Below are 15,448 nucleotides of genomic sequence, written 5' to 3'. Positions count from 1 at the left end.
CTGCAAACATCAAATAAGCTCAAGGTATTTTGCTTGCCCAAACACGGAACTTTTCAGTTGTGCTCTCCTGTGCCCATGGGCAGTTTGCTTTGGGAAGTGCCTGTTTGCTGAGGGACAAGCCAGACCAGGAGAAGTGGTGCCTCTACAGAACATCAAGGCTTGGCAGAGGAACAAAGTCCAGTTTTGGCTTCTCAAGTCACTCAAGACCATTTATCTTCAACAAATCAGTCTGATGCTCATTTCCACTGGTGCTCTCTGCCTTCCCAATCAATTACACTCTACTTAAAGAGGGCTTTTTCAATAACCATCCTTAAAGTCGAAAGCCCAAATAACTCTTTTTGTGAGGCTCTTCCAGAACCAACTGTAACATTGTGGTGGGGAAATAATTATTTTTTAAGATAATGCAACATGCTTTTAAGTGTACCAGCATCAAGCAGATCTCACATGACAAAAAGCTATGGGAAGGTGAATCAGACAATAAGCTACAACAGCCAAAATCCCTTGCTGAGGACATTAACATCCTCTACTCTCTGCCAGAGGAAATAATGATTAAAAACCCCCACTGCTGATAAGACAGAAAACTTTATTCAACCGGAGACATGAAAACTCATGAAAATTACCTGCATCCTGCCAGCTGAAACCTTAGGGCAAACTAGTGATATAGACCCACTTAAAAGATTTTACAGCTTAGATGATGACTGCCACACTAAAGGATTGCCATGAATAAAAAAAAAAAAAACAAACAACCCAACCTCCCCCAAAATATCACCAAATAAACCAAACCCCCCCCCAAAGAAAATTCACCTTCACCATCTGACTGGTGTATTTCTGCCTATTCTTTCAGATTAAAACCACCTCTCAACTAAAAATCTTCAAACACCAGCTGAAATCTAGCCAGTATAAAAATAATTTTCCTCTCTCCTGTGTAAACCAAGAGCAGTGATACAGAACAAACCATCACAAGGCTTGTACCCAAGTCATAAACAAGAAAGGAAAAAGCTGGAATTTATCTTAAAAATTGTTTCCCTTCTTTCCAAAAAGATACCGAATCAATGAAATATTACTCCGATTGTCTTTCAGACATACTATCCACTTAAGTCACAAGACAGAGAGATAGAATTCCAAGGATTCCTCTAAAGCACAGTTGACTTCTTGTAGGAAAGATGTGACTCAAAAGAATCCCACTGTAGCCATCAACAGCTTTAGATCTACTTCCCTTGAATATTTCTTTTCAGCTTCATAAAGCTAAACTATTTTAACTATTTAACGGAAATTAAATGGAATTTAATGGATACCTAAAAGTTTAAATGAATGGAAAACTGCACATTTTAAAGAAAAATCACATTCCATACCGGTAATAATTTAATAGAATTTTTAAAATTCCCCATTTCCATTGTATCGCCAAGTTTGTGAAACTCTACAGCTCCTTTTGCAGCACCCCAGAACGGCCACGGAGGAAAGTCTAGGGACGATGCTGCCCTCAGGTTCACACACACTTGCTGGTAACAACCAGCAAAGCCAGTTCCCTGCCGAGAGCAGCTGATGTTTCTTTCCCTCTTCATAGTCCCAGAAATGCAAAACTGTACTTTTAATCTGCGCATTTAGACACTTCCATCCCAACTACCCAATACCTGAAGTGTTCAGAGCAGAAACTGCACTTTTATATATATATATATATCTAAATATAAATTAGGCATATTTACACCTCAGCTGGACCCACATACATCAATCTTGGGCCTATCTGAATTACTACACGAAAAAAGAAATGTCCTTGTTAGGAAAAGTGACATTTTAACAGCAGCTTTTTCACCCCCAGATGTCTCAAAGATCTCCCCTTGGGCTGCTTAATGAAAATAATGGACAACATAAATAATTTCTATACAGTTTTCAAAAAGCCATTCTCCAGGTCTCAATCCCTACACTGAAATACAAATGACACACTTGCACACCAATGCAATTCGCCAGGTAAGGTACAGAAGTGTGCCTGCAGGGAACTGGGGAAGAAGAAAGCATCCTTCCCTTTTAGAAAGTGTTAAGCAAAACCAAGCAAACCAACCAACCCCAAATTATAAAAAAGTTTCTCACATCTCATTGTAAGTACAAAGAAACAATATGCAAATTTGTACACATTCATGGTGAACTGTTGTCCATGTAAACCACCCAATAAAAGTCACGTACAAGCAGCTGAGACCAGAATTCATATCCTGCTTCAAGGAGTCACCAGTTTCATCATCATTTGCTTTCCTTCCTCCTACCCGTTTCAAAACTTTAGGACATGTAACTCCTGGTGTGGTGTGCTAGCACCCAAACATCTTCTGTATCAAAACCTCAACTTCACACAAGTCTTTAACATGTACTCTGTGTACACATGCTTTGCTTGGTGCTCTGCAGACAACCTTCCCTGCAGAGTGATAACCATGTCCCTGCTGCAAACCAGTTCTGACTGTTCTCCAGGATTTCTAACTCTCTAATCTATGGTCACACAAAAAGATTTGTAACTGTCCAGTGTAAACACTCTCCCTCTCACGAGATACATGGATTAGTCAGCGTAACTATGGTGTTGAAGGCATTTGGCTGAAACACTATTTCTTGGTGTATGAAGGGATAAAACAAATAGACAACACATGAATACAAGCAAAGGCAGTTCCCTTTGCCCAGCTCCAATTGACTGCAAAAAGGATCCAACATTTTTTGCTGAAATCTAATTTCAAATTGAAAGCTCAGTCCTATGATGCCCTTTATATACATTTCACCAGTCTAGAAGTGAATGGAAAAGGTGTCACACTGCTGCCCTAGCCAACATGTAACGGCAATGAAGGTCTATTATTTCATAAGGCATATTCATCTTCAGTGAGAATCCAAGCACAAGCAAGAATTCTGCCAAGTTGCATGATCCTATGACTTCATCTTCATCTATCCAACATCTTGAAATTTCAGGATCTCCCGCTCTGTTCCTCAGGCGGAATAATCCCTGTCACAGTGGACACTTTTTATTTAACACAACTGAAGAGCAGGGCTAAATAAAAAAACCCTTAGCAGCTGGACCTCTGTATCTTTCAAAAGGAGGGACATACAAATGACCAATTTTTGCAGTTCTCTGGCTTTATCCCATAACCTGCCTTTTTACAATATCTCTCTGTATATATAAATTAGAAAGAGATAAAGCCAATGATTAACTGCAGCGTTCATGAAAAAGACTCCAGTCTGTGTTACACAGTCTCTTCTGACAGGAGATCACTGAGGTGTAAAGGTGAGAATCATCCAGCTGATAACAAAGTAGAAGAGGAAGATGGGATACACAACAAGACCTTTGCGGTTTGGAGGCTGACTGTCTGCCAGGAAAGCTGTAGATGCTGGTGAGAAAGAAAAATACTTGAAATGTAAGCAGCATAAAACTAGAAGCCCAAGATCCCTGCAAATGTTAACAATTTTGAATTAGGATCTGCATTACAGTTATGTTGCAAGAGAAAAGAGTCATCCATTGCTCAATACCAACGGGTCTATAAACCCCAATTAAAATTTCCTTTATCATATAGAAAGACAAATGCGGATTAACACTCTACAAGAATTAAGACGTAACAGATTAAGAGCCGGAAAAATAATGCAAATGCATCTGCATGAAATAAGCATTTTCCAATAGTATTTATAATATAGATCACAGAATAAAACACCCAGGAGTCTCACATGTGGTTTAATAGTAAATTATCATCTTTCTGCCAAAGGCAATCTGCATATGACCATGAAAATCAACAGAAGCACAGCCAAAGGCTGAATCTCTGCCAGCACAAGAACTGGAAGAACTATTTCTGCAATGCTTCAGCAGCCTAAGTAACACTTTGAACTACAATATCCACTAGCTTTACCCAACAGAATGCATGCAGATCTACCCCTTTAAGTGTCACACTACCCAGTATGCACAACGGCATTATAACACACAAAAGTACTCACCTAATGTTGACCAACCAAACATAGCCACTACTACAATAAGACGAATAATGAAGCTGATGGTCCCAGACCCTGCCAGCAGCACCAGCCTGCACACCAGCATTGCTACCGTCAGGGGCATGATGCAGTAACCCAGAACACACAGGCTCTGAAAAAAGGATCTGGAAAAGAGCGACAGAAATGGGGAAAAAAAAATGGTCAAGCCAAAGCACTGCAGAAACTCCCTGTGTGGGAGCATTTTAACTGCTACTAAATACACCAGTACTCACATAGTTCCTCCAAGCAGCTTTGAGTTTAGTGTGATGACAACTGCACCAAACCAGATGATGACAAAGACCTCAGCAAACTGGGGCCCTCCATCATCTTTACTATCTGCTGATCCACCCTGAAGCATCCTGTTGTAGGTAACAGATAAAAGGAGCCACTTGTCATCAGTAACTGAGTTTTCATAGGCCTGGAGTAGATTAACATGAGCTCAAAATATTAATCCCCAGTTAGGCTGCAGACCAATCATTATTTGTTTTCTTATTTTCAGTAATATCTTCAATTTTGTATAGGAAAGAAAGATGACTGTGGCTCAGCTGAGGGCATTTCAGTCCATTTTTTTAATTTGAGGACTGTGTAAAAGTATAGGGAATAAAAATAGGGAACAGAATAGAAGATGAAACTGAAGTACCAAAAGTTTGGTAACCTCTCAAACCAGGCAGTGTAGTACATGATAAAACACACAAGCCTTACAGAAAGCTTGTAGTAACTACCAGATATGAGCAACACAAAGCCTGGACAAGTGAGCACACACAGACTTGAATATTTAAATTACACCCTTTATGTCTGCTAAAGCTTTACCAACATTTTACTGCATGGTTTCTGTACCTGGGGTACAAAAGTGTGCTGCAGTTAGCTGACAGATCTCACCAGGACTTCCCTCCCACCCCAGGCAGACCTGCACACATATGTTCCAGTGAAGTCACCATCACTCCCCATCTACAAACTACTACAATAGCCTCTCCTCTTAGCACGCACACTGCAGCTCTGAGACAAAGGGTTTGGCCTGCAGGTTAGGGTCAAAGTCAGCCAAATGCATTAGAACCAAGGACAATGTGAACTGGAAGGGGTACCTTTCAGGACAGGCATTCTTAAGACAGGGAACTAGGAAGAGTTCACCCTTAAATCCTAATCTTAAAGATGGGAGGTCCCTAACAGGCTTAAAGCATCACAAACATGTTTTATAAGAAAATCTAAACTGGCTGTTAGCAGAAGATCAAAAAAGGATCAGATGAACTTAATTTCACATATGTAATCAGAATTTTTAATTTCTCATTTCTCAAATGTGAAAAACTACAAAAACCCAAATCCACACACAATAAATACTTACAGTGCAAGTGAGACACAAAGCACTAAAGGGCCCCAAAGATCCCCTGTAAGTAAAGGAAAAAATAAAGTTATAAGTATCATAGCATGACACTCCATTTCATTTTGCTGGGAGCAATGAAATACCTTTTCCAACTCCCAGTGTGCCATTTTCCATATCACACTTCCTTATCATTTTCTTATTTAGCATGCCATATTCTACAATATAATTTATACAAATACTATATGAATCAATACGCCAGCTGCTGAAGAAAACTGCCCTGCTTATTGTGGCACACTTTTAAGAGTTTTGGTAACACTCTGAATTTTCGTATTTGCTATTCAACATTCTACAACAACAGAAAACATGGAACAGACACTTCTGAATCTCTGTTCCACTAAACTCTTCCCACGCAGGCAAAGCCTGCTGGCAAAACATCCTTTGAAGATTCTGAATGTCGTTTTATACGTACAGTCTCTGAGGAGTGCACTACTCTTCTTTGGATACATGACATGGACAAATTTCTTCCCAACAGCCTTGAGATCTCTCATCTGAAACAAAGAAGTTCTTTAATTTATCCTTCCATAACAACTACAGTTCAAAACTAAAACCAGAAAGACAGAAGAAAAGGAGTACTGGTGGTAAATCTAAATAGCATCCAACCCAAAAATCACTGCAGCATCCTTCACAACAAGCACTGCCTACTTTTTTCTGCATTCCTTAACAACCACAATATTTTATACATTTAATAACACCCAATTAAGAACAACAGTTAATTTGCTCCTCTAGGAAAGAAAATTAATGAAAAATCCCATTAGTTACGAGAGTTTTCTCCCAAGGTCCATCTGTCACCTTTGCAGATTTCAAGATCAACAGAGAAACTTTCCGGCTGTAATTCAGGTTATTTCTTGAGCTGCAAGGATTTGTTTTACATGGGTAGTTCAAAAAAATAAAATCCCCAAACTTACAATGAAGCCAAGCTATGCAAAAATACAGGTTTTGCATAACAGCTAGCCAAAGATACCAGCAAAACATGTGTTTCGCATTAGGCAGAGGCACAGACTCACAATTGTATCCTTAACGGGCTCGTCCAATGTGGAGTAGTCTTCGTCAGGAGAGCGAGATCCGACAGGAACAGTAATCTCCCCTTCCACTGGGATATCTCCGGATATTGACACATCTGCAAGACCTGCAAACTGAATAGGTTTTAAAACCTTTAGAAAGAAATAAATACAAACCAGTTCACATTCACTTCGAATGTTTTTCATCTGAGTTTAGGGCGAAAGCTCAGAATTCACAGATACAACACTTAATCACGCAGTCACAACAGTAGGGTTCAGCTGCTGCCTGCCTGATTTAAGCATTTTGCAGTAGTATAAGCAAAGCATTTCTTCAGTAACTCCCTGTAACCTGCACTCTATCTTATTTAGGCAGCAGCAACTAACGGAAGTAAAAAGCTTCTCTGTGTTGTGATGTAATGCCCGACAACCGTACAGCTATACGGATGCACCCGAGTACACTGCCTTCCACGGGCTCCAAGGGCAAACAACGCATGACAAATGGAACAGATATCGACCGCCCAAGCACGGCGTCAAGGCACTGTCAACAGAACTGATCTCCTCCACCCGAGCTTAAAGCGCTCACCCGGAGACGGATGCAAACAGAACTGCCCCACCAGCTCGGCAGTAAATTCGGAGGCAGACCGGGCAGGCGGTACGCGGCACGGAGGAGCCCGACGGCTCCAACCCCCCGTCCCTGCTCTCCAGCGACGCGGCGGCCTCCCAGCGCCCCGCACCTCAGCGGCGGCCTGCCACTGCTTCAGCGCCCCGGAGCTGCCCCGGCGCCACTGCGCCTCCCCCCGCCCGGCCCTGCCGCAAGCCCGGCCCCGCAGCCAAGCGCCACCGCGCTGCCTGAGGCCCGCCGGGACGGACCGCGAGCTCCCGCCCGCTCCCGCGGCCCCGCTCACCAGCGGGCCCCCGTCACCGCTCCCCTCCGCTGCCGCCATCTTGGCTGCACAGCCGACGTGGAGCCCGCACTACGTCATGAAGGCGCGCCTCGTCGGGCCGTCGCGTCATGTACGGCCAGCGCGTCCATGGCAACGCGGGCGGGGCCGGCGCCGGGGCCGGCTCCCTCCGGTGGGGCGGCCTGGGCGGGGGGAAGGCGCCGTGACCGCGCCCGCCCGGCCCGCAGCGCCGCGGTGCCGGCGGCGGTAGAGAGCGGCCGCCGCGGAGCCATGGGGCACCCGCCGCTGGAGTTCAGCGACTGCTACCTGGATAGCCCCGACTTCCGAGAGCGGCTCAAGTGCTACGAGCAGGAGCTGGAGCGGACCAACAAGTTCATCAAGGAGGTGATCAAGGACGGCAACGCGCTCATCGCCGCCATACGGGGTGAGCGGAGCGGCGGGGGGCGGCGGCAGCATGCAGCCCAAGGGGAGCGCCAAGGGGCGGGAAGGGGCCGAGGGCCCTGTCGAGCCGTTCACCGCCTGTGCTGGCGATGTGCGGTTTGGTACGGCGGTGCCGGAGGTGGTCCGGGCACGGAGTCGCTCCGGGGCTACAGCGGGAGCAGGGGAGCAGGCAGCGGCTCTCGCCTCGGCCGAGCGGGATGTCTCCTTCTCGAGCATCCCCCCTGCAGACGTGTTCCTGCAGCCCGCTTTCGGCTTGCTCCCACCCCACCCAGCCTCATGGCCCCGTAGCGCGGCGCTTGGCAGCTGCATTCGTCGCTGGCATCGTTTTGGGGTGGGCTGGCAGGCAATGGGCAACGAACTCTGCCGCCTGCCATGCCTGGACATCTGTCCACGGCTGGCCCTGTTCGGTGACAGGTCGGCCTCCATCCTTCATCCTTTATCATCCGTTGTCCCGGTAAGCTGGGCTGGCACTGCCGACGTTGCAGGGCTCCGGCTGTTCAGCCGGCTGAGCTCTCCCAAGCATTGCCTTTGTTTCATCTCGCCTTTGGGGAAGGTGCTTGGTTATTTTGCTTTACTAAAGAGCAGTTGGAGTTTGGCTGGACAGAACGGTCACCTCTTCACCTGCTTCCCTAGGGTGGTCTGCAGCAAGAACGAGAGGACTCCGTCCAGAAACAGGCTTTAGACCTGCATTTGTTGTGCGTGTTTTATTCTTTCTCTCAATAATGTTGGGATTCTTTTTCCACTTAAATGTCAATTTCAGTGTTGGCTTTGAGGGAGTTACTTGTTCTAAAGTAGCGACTGAGACCATCGAGTCCCTGGACCAGGTTGTGTCACCTGAAACCAGGAAGTCCAACGTGTGTAACGCTTTACTGACCTGCTTGTCTGTTTAGAATTTGATTTACCTCCAAGAGCTTCAGATACGATTTCCCTGTGTCGTCTCTCACATATTCTCTGGTTTTATAAATGTGCATTAAAATATGGCCAAAAGTGTAGGAGAATGCAGCAGCTACAAGCACTGCGCTTGCATCAGGCCAAGTGAAGACAAATACAAAGCCAGCGGGGCAGACTCTGATCACACACTGTTTTTCTTGCCAGCTGGTGGGTTTTCGGTTAGTATTAATAGGTTTAGCTGCTGCCCTTTTGTTAAGAATAATTCAGAGCTTCCTTGTTATCAAGGCCGTGGCTGGAATAGCCTGTGTTTGCCTGTCTGGAAAACAGTGAAGACAAAAGCTAATGGGACTGAACCAGCAGACGTCACAGGGCTGCAAGACCCTGAAAAAATACCAACCCTAAAAAAATACCAACCCCAAATCTCTGCTTAGTCCAGGAGAAAAAAAATAAAAAATCAAAGGGATTTTAACAAGCCTGCTTGTTCATGTAAATGCTTTGGGTTTTCTTCATCACTTTGGTCTAAGCCATTTCCCTTTTTAGTCTTTGTAAACCCTAATGCTGTGCTTGGAGTAGGGATGTGAGGGGATTTTGCTGGATCAGCAGGCCCATACCAGTGAGACTGGCCAAAGAGGAAGGGAAGAACTAGAAGGAAACTGAGTACACCCGAACAGCAGAGATAACCCCCCAGAGCTGAAGAAACCCTACATTTCTTGCCTGATATGCTGTGGGGTGTTTTGTGCTGTTATCTTTTTTTAGGAGTGTGTCTGAACCAGCATGGCTGGGGAGGGTGTTGCAGCTGATACCCGCCTGGGCTTCCATCAGCTCCTGGCATTCACCCCCTCCCATTTAGTTTACAGATAACTTTAAAGAAATTTTAAGCTCTCCTCTCAGAATCCTGTCCATATGGAACTGTGGACATGAATCTGGGGCTACTCATGGTCCCTTGCCTAAACACCTTGGGCTGGTGGCTGGTAAATCCTGCTCCCTCGTTGGTTTTGTTTCTGCCACTTGACAGCACGCTGGATGTGTCCCTTGGCTGCTGTGACACACAGCTGGTGGTAGTCTCACCAGGAGAGAGTTCTCTTTAAGGAGAGAGGGTTAAATATGGTGACTGTTCTGACCAGACCTGTCTCTTACCTGTCCAGAGGTGTTGTCCTCCACCCTACCCCTTTAGTGGGTGAGGCACCCTCCCAGGTAAACCTTTGGCCAAACTGTCCTAGAGCATTGATTCACTGCACTGAGTCCAGCCCTCTGATGACTTTACAGAAGTATATATTTTCTACGTGTTTGCCTATTAATGAATGAGTACACACCAATGTAAAATTGAAAGCAAATCAATCCCTGTTTTGCTGAGGCTTATCGGAACGTCAAGCACCTGCTGTCTCCAGCTGGCGGGCTCCTCAGCCTGACAGGGTGATGGAAACAAAAGACTCGTGTGCAGCACGGACTGTCTGCATACAGCACACGCAGTCAAGTGAATTATGCGAGCGCAGCAATACTCGTGCAGGCTACCAGGAAAAGGAGTGCAGTTCCCCACTGCGGGAAGATAGGGTCTGCTGGGCTTTATGTGATCTGCTGTAAAACCAGGCCACAGAGGCTTGAAAGCATGAGACTGCTCAAAGTTGTCTTTATTTTCCCTTTGGCCAGTAATAGGGAAAAAAAGTGAGTGTGACTTTACATGGAGTCCACAGGTCCTGCAGTTCACATGCTGGGTGATTTTGAGTTGTCTGTGGTATGAGGAACATGTACGTTGTTCTTTTCTTGGTTGCTGGCAATGTTCTTGCTGAAAGCATCTGGCCAATTAAGGTTGTCTCAACCTACCTGCTGGGTAGTAAAATATTAGGAGTGTTCCAGCGGAGCCTTTAGAGCCTAAAAACAAGCACCACAACCCACCCCCCCACTCCCCCACTTGGTATCACTTTATTGTGTCAGCAGCACAATGTAGGCATCCTACCTCTAGTAAGTGCTATTTCTGGGACTTCTGTTGGAGATTTTTGGGTATCTTTTGATGTTTCTTTTTTGAGCTCTTTTACTGCTAGTTTAATTCACCACAATTGTATTTGTAGCAAATTAATACATGAACTTGAGTGCAAATTTTTTAAATGAGTCTTTCAAATAGCATGGGGTTATAAATGCAGAATACTAAATGCTTCCAGCGGTGTGTGCCTGGCTGGTAGGTGTGCTGTTTTAATTGAATGGATTGCTTGTTTTACAAATGCACGTACTCTCTTCCATTTCCGAGTTTCAAACCCACTCACTCCATCCTATCCGTGGAGACGGTGAGTGGTGAATCACTGCAAGTGTGACTTGGCTGTGATGGGCTGTGGGAGCTGTTTTAAGGCAGCCACGTCTTTACTCCAGACTTATTCACAGTGTTTATACCCAGCAGTCTTGTGGTTTGCTGTCACCCAGACCCTTCCTCAGAGGAGAATTCCTGTTGATCTGGATGAAGTGTTGTTCAATCCCTTTCCCTAAGTGATTCCCACGTGTGGCATGTGTTTGCGTGCATGTGTGCGGCGCTTTCTCTTGGAGAATAGTGAAGGCTTGGAGAGGACCCTGCTCATGGGTGCTCATTGCTGTCCTGGAGAGGAAGAGAGGAGAGTCCCTGCTTCCCACAGGAGGTATCGTGAGGTGGAAATCTGCCAGGGATTGTCTCTACCTGGGAGTCCATTTGTCAGCACAGCTCAGGAGCATTGCTTCTGCTAGATACTGAGCTGAAATTGCCACTCATGAGCTCCCAGAGGGGGACAAAAGGGCAGTAGGGACGACCCACAGCAAGGGGGATGTGGGCCTTGGTCAAGAAATTTATCCACTTCCGAGGTGCTGCCCCTCTGCTGACTTCATCTTCCCTGCATGTTTCTAATGAAAAGCTGAACTTCCCTTCCCCATCCCAGGTTGAGACTGGAGCCATGGGTGAGTGCTTTCCCAGGCAGCAGGGCTTCCCCACCCTTTGCTCCTCTGCAGAGAGAAGCATGGGGGAGTACTCTGCCTGGCGCAGTTGTTCAGGGGCCAGCACTGGAGGAGGGAGGCAGGAAGGGGGACTTCAGCTCCCCTTAGTCTCCTGCGTGCCTCAATTTCTCCTTCTGCAGAGCAGGTAGTGCTTTGGGGCTTTGTCTGAAGCAGGGAGTGGTTAGCTGAATGAGGAGTAAACTTGGGTGCTTTAAACCGCTCTTGACCTTTAAGGGATTAAGAGAAACTGGTTCCACCTCATCCACACAACTCTAACATGTTAGTAGCTGAAATACATAAAATACAGCGTGTAAAGCCCCCCTGAGTGCCATGCATCTCCCCATGTTCTGATGTAGGTCCTCATGCAACTGCAGTCACAAACTTGCTTCCTTTAAGTGCGGGACTTTTTTCTCTTGCTGACTGACAGTTGACTGTCAGCTGATGTATAGTCGACTGTCTATGACAGATGACTATACGTGGGACACCGTAAGATGACAAAGTATAAGGTTGTGCCAAATGAGGAATTGCACTGACTTAAAGCAGAGAAAAATATTGTTCACTTAAATAATCTTGGGTGTGAAAGTCAATGATAACAAACAAGTTACTTTGAGTCAGAACTGTGAGTTATTTTTACTGTAAAGTTGGCTGCATGCTTTCATTTTCGTGCCAGGAATATGCAGTCTCTGGCAGGGCCAAGTGATGATGCTGATCCCATACGTTGGTCCCATAAGGTGCTGAAGCCCACCATGGCCTGGCCCTAGCTGGGAAGGGAGAGGGGCTGGCAGGTTAGCCTTGCTCCCTGGGGCTGGGCTGCCTGGCTGGTGTCTTTGCTTGTTCCTCAGTGCTGTTCTGGAGCTGCTTCACTTGCCCCTGAGAGCCAAGCTCAGAACTTGTGGCCTCTGTGGCAACTGCAAGGTCTGCCTTGCTTGGAGCAGACCAGGCTGGCACCCATCCCCTCGGACCGGCATGGGGACAGCTTGTTTGTGTCTCAGAGCTCACAAGCCCATCCCATGGTGGTCAGCACCCGCCTTGTTGCAGACAAGACTTGCTGCAGGCTGCTCGAGGCTGCAAGCAGGGATGTCAGAAGTAAATGACTGCGTAGCATCATAGTTGTAGGAATGACTTCTTTACAGCATTTTCTTTCTGTGTCTCAATATGTTGGGTTTTGGGTTTTTTTTTAATCTCTCCTGCTCACTGTGCTCTGCTGTGTGTGTGGTAATGCAAACCCATCTATTTTCCCCAGTCTTTGATCTTCTCTCGCAATTATATTTCAAATGAAGTTTGAGAAATGTCAGGTTGAGGCTCTTTTTATTAATGTATGAGCGCTGCAATGGTGTAAACTCTCCTTTGAAGTTGGAAGAGCTTTGAGTTCTCATGCGGTGTTGCAAATGTGGTTTTGAACTTGATTTCTGTACTGTGTAAAGCTTCACAGGTTGCCTCTGACTTTGCATGTCAGTTAACCAGCCTCCCCAGGCAGTGCGAGTGTTTTATCCTGGAAAGATAACATTATGAAGGAATGTGTAGAGGCATGTATGCCTGCAAAGCACACAGCAGTCTTGAGCGAAAGGGACTGGGTAGGCTTTTCTCCAGGAACAGGGTTGAATGGGGGATCCAGGCAAGGTCCTGCTGTTACCCTCCCTGCAGGTCCAGCACTGCAGTCCTCAGCGTGACAGACCTGCTCTCGACAAGTTTCTGTGCTGTTAGAGTGGTGCTTGAGGTTTTAATGCTTCAGAGTTTAGAAACCAAGAGTGTCAACAGAATGCAGTAGTTTAATGAGATTAGAGCAGCCCTGCAGTGGCCTGCCTTCCCAGTCCCTACAGAAGCCCCATGTGCTGGTCATGTGAAGTCTGCAGATACAAAAGCTTGAATCTGCTACTACAGTGTGTTACAGCCAGATAGTGTTTTTTTCCTGTGTCAGAACAGACCTAAAGCTCCTCTGGAAAAGGGGGAAGAAGAATAAGTCTGTCCCGCATGTGCCCTTCTGCTGGCACAGGAAAGGCTGCAGCTCTCCAGGCAAACATTCTCTCTGCACTTCGGCAGAGCTTGACATTCAGGCACCTGCATTAAAAATATCCTGTCTCACAAAGACAGCTTAGTTGTGAGCCAGCACATGGCACATTAATGAAGATGTGCATAGAAATCGTCTGTGTGGATGCACAGTGGCCTTCTGTCTCATGGAAAGTCACTTATTAAACCACCCAGGATAACCAGGGGAATCTAGGGTCCAAACAAGACTTGTGTAAGCATTTCCTCTGGTGCCACTGGCCAGGTGAGTGTGAAGAGGCTGCTTGTGCGCCTGGGTCATCAGCTGCTGGAAAAGACCTGACTTCTTAAAAATTGGTCTGTCCTTTTCCTTCTCCTCTGGTTGTATCCTTGCACTCTCCTGGTGCTGCACCCCAGCAACAGTAAGTGCCTGAGCCTTGACTTGAATGGATTCAGGATCAGACCCTGTATGAGCAGGCACAGCAGTCAGAACAAAGAATCGTCCCTGGTGAGGCGTAATCAGCTGAACAAGGTCTCAGTGGCCTCATTAGCTTGGCCAACCTGTTGTCCCTGCACTTGGAGATGGTGTTTATCATTGCACCAGCTTAGGGGGCTCAGAGCTGCAGATGGAGCAAGTAACTGAACACTCCTGCCCAGAGCATGGCCAAGTTCAGCCAGGTGCCAGCCCCACTGCCTTGTCAGTCACCTTCCAATGAAGGATGTTGGGGAAAGAAACACAGACACAGATCTGTGGGCTGTCTCCTGATGCTTTCCCACTAAAACATCACTGAAGTCTTTCATTTCACTGAGGACCTGGTTTTCCACCCATGCTGGTGGTGCTTGGAGGAGCTGCCTCAGGCTGGCTCTCCAGAAGGGCATGGCTTACTGCTGCAGGACACCTTCCCCCTCTCTCCTGGAGCACATTATACTATAGCAGCTAGTGTTAAGCTGTTTCTGGACTTCAGCAGGGGAAAAATGACTTGCTGGAAAATACGTCATTCCCCTCTAGCAATAATGTATTCTCCCTGTACTTGTCTGCTCCTTGCTGGTCCTTGATGGGGGGTTTCATCCAGTAAGGGCTTCAGTTACTGCTGATAACTTTAAAAATTTTCTCCTAAATTCTCAGCTCTAGTTGTCTGAGGAGACATCAGACCTATATCCAGCTTAAAAACAATCAGTTGCTTTAGGGTGATGTTGTATGGATTGAGACACCTCCTAAACCAGTTACAGTCGGTAAGGTAAAGACATTAGGGACATGCTAATTTAGCCAGGAACCACAATCCTCTGCAAAAGAGAAGCATGGATTAATAGAATGAAAACGTCTTCTTGAGGATTTGGAGACCTATGTGCTCCTGAGTATCACTGTTGCATAGCACTGTGGGCTGTGTTTTGCACCATCTTATGGCAAGGCGATAATGGGAACATCTGGAAGCTGTTCACAACAGAGCCCCGGGGAGGCCTTGAGTAGATAAACTGTATGTGTGCATCTGCATGTGGGAGAGACCATGGTGTTCTGCAGTGCTGGTAACACACAATACCATTTACAGAACTGATACTGGAATTACTCTGGCATCATTGACCTAATAGGATGTGCATAATGATATCTGCCAAATGGGATTCTTTCCATTGAAAATATCACACAGCCATTTTTCCCCTGTATGGGCCTGTGTCTCTGTGTGGCAATTAAATTCCCTGTCCACTGCAGCAGCTCCAAAGTGATGCTCACCTTTCAAATCTGTTTCTGTGTATGTAAACACAGTGAACTTCAGCTCACGTGTTGCCAGTGCCGCTTTCCCTGGCCAGCATTCACCCTCTGCGGGTGTTCTCAGCACAGGTAAGAAGAGGGAGGCCTCTTTGCATCCATCAGAGGAGCTCATTTTCCTGGGCTGTAGGTCCTGTACACAGAATCTAGAGCCCCAAGCTGG

At 46.3% G+C, this 15,448-nt stretch overlaps 2 protein-coding genes across 5 annotated transcripts in view; one reads left to right on the top strand and one right to left on the bottom strand.

Moving 5' to 3' along the window:
- Nucleotides 1–1,349: 1,349 nt before the first annotated feature.
- Nucleotides 1,350–7,389, bottom strand: YIPF6 (Yip1 domain family member 6). Its single transcript, XM_061445564.1, has 7 exons — nt 7,263–7,389; nt 6,364–6,492; nt 5,769–5,847; nt 5,321–5,363; nt 4,215–4,340; nt 3,949–4,106; nt 1,350–3,353 (listed from the first exon to the last, which is right to left on the bottom strand). The coding sequence occupies exons 1-7, from the start codon at nt 7,299–7,301 to the stop codon at nt 3,235–3,237; spliced, it is 693 nt and encodes a 230-aa protein (XP_061301548.1). The 5' UTR covers nt 7,302–7,389; the 3' UTR covers nt 1,350–3,234.
- Nucleotides 7,390–7,440: 51 nt separating this feature from the next.
- The window catches only part of OPHN1 (oligophrenin 1), a 63,060-nt gene continuing 55,052 nt past the window's right edge, over nt 7,441–15,448 (top strand). For 3 of the 4 annotated variants that reach the window (XM_061445592.1, XM_061445591.1, XM_061445590.1), the window contains exon 1: nt 7,441–7,683. In XM_061445592.1, the coding sequence (XP_061301576.1) occupies nt 7,530–7,683 (154 nt within the window). In that variant the 5' untranslated portion in view covers nt 7,441–7,529. The remainder of the gene's footprint in view (nt 7,684–15,448) is intronic. The other variant, XM_061445593.1, reaches the window with a different exon arrangement.

The sequence above is a fragment of the Pezoporus flaviventris genome, unplaced genomic scaffold, assembly GCF_033815535.1.
Source record: "Pezoporus flaviventris isolate CSIRO_AGI_PZ_B2104156 unplaced genomic scaffold, CSIRO_AGI_Pfla_v1 ptg000005l, whole genome shotgun sequence".
NCBI classification, from domain to species: domain Eukaryota; kingdom Metazoa; phylum Chordata; class Aves; order Psittaciformes; family Psittacidae; genus Pezoporus; species Pezoporus flaviventris.
The sequence above is the reverse complement of the archived record's forward strand: the minus strand, read 5'-3'. Positions and strand labels throughout refer to the sequence as shown.

Coding starts and splice junctions, on each gene's coding strand:
- YIPF6 (XM_061445564.1), bottom strand. CDS start 7,301: ATGGCGGCAGCGGAGGGGAGCGGTGACGGGGGCCCGCTG. Junction 5,364..5,768: donor TAGTGCACTCCTCAGAGACT/GTACGTATAAAA, acceptor CTTTACTTACAG/GGGATCTTTGGGGCCCTTTA. Junction 4,107..4,214: donor AAGCTGCTTGGAGGAACTAT/GTGAGTACTGGT, acceptor GCTCTTTTCCAG/ATCCTTTTTTCAGAGCCTGT.